General features: G+C 27.8%; 1 protein-coding gene across 1 annotated transcript; it reads right to left on the bottom strand.

The window, feature by feature from the left end:
• Positions 1-428: 428 nt before the first annotated feature.
• On the bottom strand, positions 429-10,463 carry LOC136968722 (sialin-like). The gene is made up of 16 exons (XM_067262753.1): positions 10,411-10,463; positions 9,773-10,031; positions 9,431-9,614; positions 9,225-9,355; positions 9,006-9,155; positions 6,864-6,996; positions 6,638-6,793; positions 2,369-2,556; positions 2,054-2,287; positions 1,797-1,980; positions 1,595-1,722; positions 1,368-1,517; positions 1,150-1,282; positions 910-1,065; positions 753-838; positions 429-684 (listed from the first exon to the last, which is right to left on the bottom strand). Exons 1-16 carry the CDS (start codon positions 10,461-10,463, stop codon positions 481-483), a joined length of 2,529 nt encoding a protein of 842 aa, XP_067118854.1. The 3' UTR covers positions 429-480.
• Positions 10,464-10,661: the final 198 nt, after the last annotated feature.

Raw genomic sequence — 10,661 nt, 5'->3', positions numbered from 1 at the left:
TTCAGTTTTATTTCAGATCTTAATTCGGGTTATTGTATACAGTATATAAATACTTAGATAAAATGTTTTATAGTGTGTAATTAAGAAATCAAATACTTTACTTATTGAATATTTAAGTAGTCTAAGAAGCTTTACATATTACTGTATTTGTGTCTTTTTATATACATATACACATATTTTAAAATAGAATAAACAAAGAATGATCCCTGTAAATGTAGTTTTCCATCTTATCTTCAATGTGTAACAAATCGACAAAACTTTAAAAATTTTTATTATTGTGATGAATATGAATAAATATTCATATATAAAAGGTATTTTTCTGATGTATAAATATTTCGTTTAAAAACTTTTAAAAATGAGAGCAGCGTAAAAACGTAAAAAATATTTATTATCTGAGAATATTTAAGAAGTCGTTCACAGACCTTTAAAACAAAATAAAATGCATTTACAAGTTTGAAAGTATAAATTAAATCCTTTAATTTATACTTTAACATTTACATCACTTTCTTTACTGTTATCAACAAAATTATCAGTTTTTTCTCTAAACAATGGTTTATCATCTTTTGTAATGGTTGCCCAAGGTTGTACTTCAGAAGATGCAGTTAACAAAAACAAAATTCCTCCAAAAACGAAAAAGCCTGCTGATATATAAAACACGAGGCTCCATTTTTCTATACTTCCGTGCTGTAATATTGATTATTATTATTTAAAAACAAAAATTTCATATAACGGTAATAATTAGAGTCACTTACAGATTCTTCAAGTAATACACCAGCTACGTAAGGACAGAAAACTGCTGATGAGCATCCAACAGAATTTACTAAACTATATATAACACCTAAAAAATAATAAAAGTATTTAATATCCAAAGAATAATTAATTATTTTATAGTTTTCTATTGAAAATAACCTGCAAAACTAGGTGCCATATCAACAACAGTTGGAAAATCTCCTCCTCCAGTCATTCCAAATAATCCTAGTGATAATGTTAACATTATTATAACCATTAAAGGATTGTAGCCTATTAACGGTATGGCAATTAAACATATTGCTGGTCCTAACATCCCTATAACAAAAATTAATTATTTAAAAATAATTTTAACTGCATGTTTATGAGTGATATAGGTAATTTTGAAATAAATTAGTTTACCCCCAGCTTCAAATATCTTCCTTATCACAGTTATCTTTAAACATTGACGATTACGTAAGTAATCGGATAAAAATCCTGAGCTTATCGAACTCAATCCTTCTGCAGTATGGAATAATGCATTAAGAAAGCCATTCTATATTTAAAAAAAAAGATGTATATAAATATAAATTACGCAACTCTAAATAGCAAAAATAAAAATTGCAAAATAGACCAATTACCTTATCTACTGAATAATGCAAAATAGTTTCCATATACACAGGTAATTTTGTTAATATTGTGTAATAACCCCAGCCCCAACAAAATTTAGTAACCCCTACAGTCCAAACTGGTTTTGATGTCAGGATACTTTTCCAAGGAATAGGTTGTTTCTGTCATAGTGAAATAAATATATAAATAAATACCGTTTCAACACAGTTTTATTGTTTTAATAGTAACCTTTACTCACTTTATCTGTAACGTTTGGAGTGTTTTCAATTATATAAATTAATTCCTGTTTTGATATTCTTGGATGCACTTCTGGACTTTCATATATCAATACCGCAAGTAATATAGTCAACACAAATCCTAAGAGACCTGTAAAAATTAAATTTTGAAGTCGAAATTCCTAGCATATAGTAATTTTGTACAAAATCATTAATATCGCTTACCAAATACATAAAATGCTGATGGCCATCCTCCAAAAAATCCATATTTACATAAATAACCACCTAATATCATAGACAATACAGTTCCTATGCTATTACCGGAAACAGAAATAGAAAGTAATGCGCTTCTTTCTCTTATTGGTGCCCATTTAGCGATGAGATTATACATAGCAGGAAAAGATAATCCCTTTTATACAATAAATAGCATAGATTAATATTACGTTTAATAAATTGTATAAAGAAGATGGAGTAAAAAATACCTGTGATAATCCAGTAAAAATTCTGGCAATCACAACAACTTCATAACCGAAATCTGTAATTAATGGAATGATAAAAACCGATAATGAGCAAACTGCCGTGCCTCCCACAAAAATTAATTTAGCTCCAATTCTGCTAATAACCCATCCAGCATTTAATTGTCCAAACAAAAAACCATAAAAGAATCCGGCAAGCATAATTCCCTGAGTGGTTGGTGACCAATCATACTGTTTACTCTAAACAAAAGACATAAAAATATATAATATTCATTAGATAATTTATAAAAACAAGAGTTCGGATATTGAACAGATACTCACTTCTTTGTAAATCTGAATAATTTCAACATTATTATCTTTAACAAGTCGCTCGGTTAAGTTTTGACCATTTGTGTCTGTGATGTTGACCATTGTTACCATAGTTATACTAAGTATGACCCTTTGAGCATATTGAAAACACATAGTAAGGAATGCCAATAACGTAAGGATGTATCTAGCTGGGAATACATCTGGAAAATATAAAGTATATTAAGATTAAACATAAATAAAAATATTAATTTTACAAAGTGTTAAATGATAAAAGTACCTTCCAGTGTCATTTTTCTCAGTAATTTGTGTCACAGTTTTGTGGCTTTTATATAACACTCATGATACATTTTGAAAAACGATATTGTTATTAAATTATCTGATAAATAATAAATTTATTCCTCGAATGTTTTAATTTTTTAAGCGTCACGTGTTGTATAATCAGATTTTATATCTTTTAAGATAAATTGATGGATTGTTTATATATTATTCTTTCAGACCTGAAGATGTTTTAATATCTTTTAACTCAAAGGGAAAAAGCCTTTGATTGTGTTATCGTCTAAATTGCGAAAATTACTGTCATCTTATTTCATTAGATTGTTATTTATTATCTATGCATTATTAATGATTTATGAAGGCGTCTACCATTGTCATCTCACTATTCTTTGTAGTCTTTGCTACTAGCATAATTAAATACTATATTAATGTGTCTGATCAACACAGTTAAGAATGTCGATTTGATATGACTTTGCATGAAGAAATTTTTTTTTATTTTTTGGAAATTTCAATTTGTTTATAAAGCTTTTCTTTAATAAAAAGGAATTTAAAAAGTGATTATCTCGTAGTCAGAAACCATGCATGGTATGCATCATTTCAGACTACCATGTAAAATTTGGTATAAAAACTCTTTCGTATTGATTTCGTTTTAAAAATATATGGTGTTTTTGAAGATAAAAAAATGTATTTTTTATTACTTTAAAATTAATAATACCCGAATTTTTCTTCTTTTAAAATAAATTAGGTGCAATAGGCTACTCTTCGTGTTATTTCTCTAAGGAATTTGTAATTTTCTTACACTGTACAATTAAGAAATCTTCATAATTCCGTTCTTCATATAAGTTGCCACGATTTCTTGTATTACATCCCACATTAATCGATTTTGTATCCTTTTGTTTTCTGTCAAATAAATAAGCTAGGTAAGAATTTGTAATTTCAGAAGTTTTAAAAACTAATTTTAAGTTTTGAAGTAAAATAATTAATTCCCAAACAGTTTTGTTTTTTTATTTCTAATATTAAAAAAAAGAATTGTATTCCTTTTCACGTATCGTAATTACGAGTATATTGCATTATCTTGATACAAAATAGATTAATCCGATAAGTAGATTTAAACGAATGTAATATAGATGCAGTACATAAATACAAGAATTGAACGACTAAAAGTAAATATAGATATTTAAAAAACGAATAAAATAAAGTAAATATAAAAGTTATAAAAGTTATAAATGAAGTAAATATACAAGTTAAAAAATCCGGCAACGAGTTGCTTAACTTTCCCAGCAACATTTGGTGGCATCTGTTATGATATTTTGTTTAAAAAACTTTTTACATTTTTAATTATTATAAAATGGCAAAAAGCTTAATTTTAAGGGTAGGGATGAGTTTTATAAAAACTTGTAAAATCGTCATTAAGTTCGATTCTACTCGAGATATACACGACCTCATTATCTCCCCACCCCGTCGACCTTTATCCACCAAAATTTAATAGCGTCAATTCACCCAATAAACAAACCTCCCTGAAAAATTTCAGATATTTTTGACAAAAAGCATGGGAATTATTAAGCTTCAAACACTGAACAAAATCGTGCCTCCCATACACACACACACACACTAACATCCATAAATACAGAAATTACGCCGAATTTTTTTGCATTTTTCGACGTTTCAAGGTCTCCTGAGTTCAAAAATGTAAAATTAGGGGAAATCATTTTTTGACCGATCGTCACACTTTTCTTCTATTATATATGGCAGCCAGGAAAGTAAAGTCAAAAGAAAATATAAATTGTTTCAATGTGAATAGCGAATAATATAAGTAAGATAGAAAACTGAGAATTGTATAGATTGTACTGTACGTATGACCACATGTCCACTAGACATGGGTGAACATAACTTTTCTTGAATTCGAATGTTAACCAGATCTCGAATACAGGAATACTTGGCGAAGTTATTACTTCATATAGGTCAAATAGCCGAGCGGTTAATGTGGCAGCCATGGGCGTAGCCAGGAAGGGGCATGGGTGGGCACGGCCCTCTCCAGTTAACCTGGTGCCCCTCCCCAGAAAATTACAGCTTCTACTAGCCCCCCCCCATAACAAAGCCCTGGTTACGCCAATGGTGGCAGCCTACAGCTCTGTGTTTCGGACGGGTCGAAAAATCCCAAAATTTTTCGGGAGTGATCCGTCCGAATATGTCGGATCCGTTCTCACGACTTGGGCATTCTTTGTGACGGTTCTCTCGGTGCCCATACGCGGAAGTACCTTTTATAATTTATTTATTATTCAATTTGTTTTATTTGTTTCAATTTATTAGTAAAGTAAAAAGGAAAACAATTTACTAAGTTTTGAAATGAAACTTCAAACTTTTAATTTTGAATTTGAGTTTTAAATTAACTTTTCTTTTTAAGTACTATTATCTTAACTATAATAGATTAATAAATAATTGTTCTTATTCTCACTTACTGTAGAATTTTATTTATGAAAACAAATATTAAAATCACACAGTCTGCTTATTTGCTTGTTACGAAAAAGTTATTTGTTTAAACTTTAAAGTGTTGTTTTTTGAAAACATTATGATGGCAAATATGGTTTATCGGATCATCCGCAATACATCGTCCTGCACGTGTTAATAAAAGGTACTTAGCTTATTCAAATATTCTTAATTTTGAGTTAAGTTTGGGTGCTTCTGGAATCGCTGTTGTTTACTTATGGCGCAACATTGCAGGTATTCGAGTATTCGCGGATATTATTCGCCTGTTTCTAAAATCCAAGTGTATTAATTTACGTATAGCGCTACATTTTCACATAAATTTCAGAGGGAAAGATATTTAAAATAATATTCAAGCAGTACAAAGTGATAATGAAATGATTACATATATTTTAAAGTTTAACGTGAATTAAAACAATACTTTCTACAAATTTTTATTTTAGAAACAGAAACGAATTGTACTTTCATATTTATTACATAGCTATTAAATATAAATATACAACGTTATAGTTTTAGTAATTTAATAATATATTACATAGAGTTTATAGATCCAAAATTTTGCTTTTTCTCCAGAAAGCAGGAATTATATAAAACGATCGTGTCATAAGGTGGAGATGCATTCTCCGGCGTTAACTTTTTGAACTGACTTTTGTCTTTCAGACTGCTGGTTAGCCCAAGGTTGAATTTCAGCCGAGCCTTTAATAATAAATATTAAAGTACCAAATATGCATAATCCGCTTGATAAGTAGAAGACGATATTCCACTGAGTCAAGCTTCCCTCCTGTAAAAATAATGTATGCAATTACGTATACATGGCGAGTCAATAGTCCCTTGCACTCTTTTCATTCCAAAAGTACTGAAGATACATTAATTTTGTTAGTGTAGTTACATGGAAGTCGGGCGTGGAGAATCCGAACGAACCTTTTTGTTGACCTTGAAAATAATTTTCAAGGTCACTTATGTTATAACCTTTTAATGAGCAGAGGTAATGTAGGTGACAAAGAGCACGATATAATTAGCCTGAAATCATTCTGGATTTTTAATTTGCATTGTGTAAACAGATGTTCAAGATATTAATTCCTTTCAAAAATGATCTTTAAATTCACGAAGAGTAAAAGTGTTTTGTTTTAAATAACCTTGAAAATCATTTTCACGTTCAACAGAAAGTGTTCCATCCGATATATGAATTCCTATATAACTACAAAATTAATATATTTTCAATGCTTCTGGAATGAAAAGGGTGCAAGGAACTTTTGATTCGCTCTGTATATAAATACGTAGCAGGTTAATTATACTAAACTAGTTAATTATTGATATGTATAACAACTTTAATAATATCTATAGTATCAATTTTAAAACAGTATTTACATTTTTATCTAATATAACTCCTGCTATAAAGGGGGAAAACACTCCTGCCAAGCAAGCAAAACCATTGGTTAAACCAAACAATATTCCTGTAAAACATTGTTATTGTAAATAATGATGTTAAATACATATTCTTATCATCTAATTTTGATAATATACCCGCATAATTATTCGCCATATCCATGATAATCGGAACATCTCCTCCGGCATTCACTCCGAAAGCAGTCAACGAAATTGCCAGAAGTGAGATGGCCAAAGTTTTATCGCATCCGATCTGAGTGACGATCATCAAGCAGATGCTGACTAACAGCCGACCTATACAAACGGAAACATTTCATATTAATTTTCTTCGATGCGATAAGAACTAGACGATATGATTAATTACCTCCCGATGCGAAGAACTTTCTTAAAGTCGTTAAACTACACATGTTTTTCTTCCTAAGAAAATCTGAAAAGTAACCACAAAACAAAGTCGAAAGAGCCAATAAAAAATGAAAGACAGAGTTCATCCATCCATTCTGCAATAAAATAATAAAATTTTTATTTAATTATAACCATTATATTTTGATAATGATATCAAATTAACAGCTGAACTATTGCTCGTGTTTTTAATTTAAATTTATCACTTTTTTGATATTTACATTTTAAATAGATTTTAATATATATAATAACCCAATATAATAATAATAATATCTTTAAGTTCGGATATAAAAAATATCACCACAGATTAATAAACATAAACTGTAGAGTTAATTTAATGGTTAATTCTAGAATTTATGAATTTAAATACAAAATTTCCTCGTGAGTCTACTGCATTTACTTCCTACAATAAGATGTGCTCCTGAGTGACAAGCCTATAACTAAGCAAACCAATGGCGTAGTCTATTTCGTAGGAAACATCTTATGCAATTGGTTTGTTTACTTACTTAGCTACTTAATACAAACAAGCACTAAATATATCAGTAGACATTTATGGAGCATGTAATTTTGAACTTGAATTAAGGATATGGCTACGTCTAAAGATTTTAGTTGCAGTGTTTTGAAAATATATCAATATATTCTGTTGATATGATGTTTGTGTTCAGTTTAGAGTGCAAGTAACAAATTTTCACATTAAAATAAAATTTAAGTTATTATTTAAATAGGTTCAGTTTTACATATTTTATCTTCACGAACAAAATATATTTTAAAAAGTTTTCAATTTTAAATTTTTGGTTTATATTATTTCAAAATTTATTATTTTGAAATAATTATACTTCTAAATATGAAATATAATATATTAAATAATTGTGGTGTGTGTTTGATATTTCAGATATTTATAGTTTTAACTATAAGCTGTTCGTTGATAATTATTTGAATTATTGAACAGAAAAATATTTACATTTATTTGAATTTTTAAGGATTTATTTAATCAAATTTATATTTAATAATCTGTTTTAATATTATTTTAAAAAATAAAAACTAAAAACTCATTTAAATAGCTTTAAAAATAAAATAATAATTTTTCCGTAAACCTCATCTTTTATTTCAAAATATATTTTCTTCTGACAATGAAATGTCTGTGGCAAAAAAAATTCAGCTAAGAATAGATGATTTCTAAGTAAAATCGTTTTTTAAGTTACAAGGTATTTTAAAATAAATTAATTAAAATAAGAATATCTTGCATAAATACTCCTATTTAAACAAATTAAGTAGGAATGTTTTATGTCAAAAGTGAACATTATTTTATTGATATTTAATTTGAAATTGCTTATATACTATATATAAATAAGCAACTTTCAAGTTTAGGGCATCATTCTCATAATTAATGTGATTTTGATGCCCTATAGTTCATAATTCTTTTAGTTGATGTCTTATGCTTAAGGCTTTTTCAAATTATAATGCGATGGATAGATATATTTTTCAATATTACGCAATGTTTTTATTAATATGATAGTGTTTAATTTGTTATAAGATATCCGAATTTATGATCTTTTGTTTGAAAGTAATATACATTAGTGTTTCTTTCTAAATTTATTAATGTATAAATAAACATACTCTAATATGAACATTATTGGAATAAATTTTATATTTATTTCTATATATAGACCCAGTATTTAAAATGATATCCGCCATTCTTTTAAAGAGAAATATTTAATAAATGGATCAATTATTTACAAATTTTATTAATTGTAAAAAATTGTATATAAAAAATTAATATAATTATATAAATTTTCTCAATTGTATATAATTATATTCATTTGTAATAAAGAACAATAAATTTAAATAATATAATAAATAATAAATTTTTAATAAATAATATATTTATTTTTTAATAAATATATTATTTATTAAAAAATACAAAAATACAAAATACAAAATAATAAATTTTTTCAACATAGTTTAGGTATTGCTACGATATTTACGTAAATACAGCATAAATCTTTCTTTTACTATAGTGTGTTAAAGTAAATCACTTAATATTTGATATAATGAATTAATTTTGAAATCTATTTTTTAAGTCTGACCCATATATACTGTACAGTACCTCGTCAATGGGAGAATGCAGAACAGATTCAAAATAAGCCGGCAATTTAGTAAGTAATGTAAAAAATGCCCAAGCAGAACAGAATCTAGTAATTGCTAAAGACCAAACAGCTCCTGAAGTGAGTATACCTTTCCAAGGTGTGTTGTTCTTCTGAAAATAGCAATAGACGTTTATAATTCTATATTAAAGTATTCAGCTTTCGTTAAAAAATTAATTTACCTGTTTAGCAGTTATATTTGTCTGATCTTGTTGAATGTACAATAATTCTTTATTTGATATTCTCGGATGACTTTCTGGACTCTCGTATAAAAACAACAAAAGAATTAGGAACATCAAACATCCTAATGCACCTAAAATATAAGTAGCAAGTTTTTGTATTTTAATTTTTTACGAGAAAATTTATTAGAAAAATAGTATAGATATACCAAAAAGATAAAATGCCGATGGCCATCCGCCACTAAAACCATATTCACATAAATAACCAGTAACTGTCATCGATAAGATTGTTCCTATATTGTTCCCAGTCCAGCAAAATGCTACAAGAGTACCTCTTTCTACAACAGGGGACCATCGAGAAAGCAATGTGTACATGGCTGGATACGCTACACCCTTAACATAACAAAAAACGTATTTAAATTTATTAAGAAATTACAATATGATTTTTAGAATGGTTAAACAGCTCCCGGTTGTGACGTTTTTCAATATATGTAAGGACATACAAATTAAAATATATTATGGAATTTAATGAATTTTACTTTGAAATTTACCTGTGCTAATCCCGTTAGAGATCGTAGCACAATAACTAATGCGGCTCCATATTCAGACAAGCATGGGATTAACATAGTAGCTAACGAGGAAATTAGTAAAGTGCCAGTGAACACATTTTTAGGACCAAGTCTTTCAGTTATCGTACCTCCTGCCATTTGAGTACATGTAAATCCGTAAAAATATGATCCTAAAACGATACCTTGCAATGAGGGAGGCCAAGGATATTCACCCTGAAAGATAGATTTTTTAAAATTTTTTCTGTTAATTTTATTGTTATTTAAATCTATATTTAATCTTTAAACTAAAGTCAACCTATTGTTGTTTCAGAATGAAAAATATTAAATTTTATCAATAATTCAAAATTTGCTCACACTTTTATAGTTGAACGTGACATTGGTGTCTTTTGTATCGGGGCACATTTCATTTAGTTCATTGCTCAGATTCGATTTAACTTTCGTATATGCTGTGTTATTAACCATAGCAACAATAGCCACATTTATTACAATTCTATGCGTATAGAAGATGCAAAAAGTAAGAAAGCCTAGGGCAATTACAACGTATCTTGCAGGTATGCGATCTGTGATATTTAAGAATCATTGAAATTACTAAATTTATAATTTAATTCATTTAAATTAACCTCTCGTACTCACTCAATAACTTCATACTCTTTTCTTTTTTTTCTGATGCCATCCTATCACTAAGAGTTAAGTTAGAAAATAACAAATGCAATTATTTCAATGAAATATATAAATCATACTTTTATTATCAGAAAAGCTTTAAATCTTATACATTAACATTACAAAATTTTTTGATAAAAAATGGTATCAAGGTTTTTTCGTAAGTTACTTTATTTTTAAATTGTTGTTGTTTATATCGTAATTCGAAAAT

The sequence above is a fragment of the Centruroides vittatus genome, unplaced genomic scaffold (genome assembly GCF_030686945.1).
Source record: "Centruroides vittatus isolate TY-2023 unplaced genomic scaffold, ASM3068694v2 contig_1507, whole genome shotgun sequence".
NCBI classification, from domain to species: domain Eukaryota; kingdom Metazoa; phylum Arthropoda; class Arachnida; order Scorpiones; family Buthidae; genus Centruroides; species Centruroides vittatus.
The sequence above is the reverse complement of the archived record's forward strand: the minus strand, read 5'-3'. Positions and strand labels throughout refer to the sequence as shown.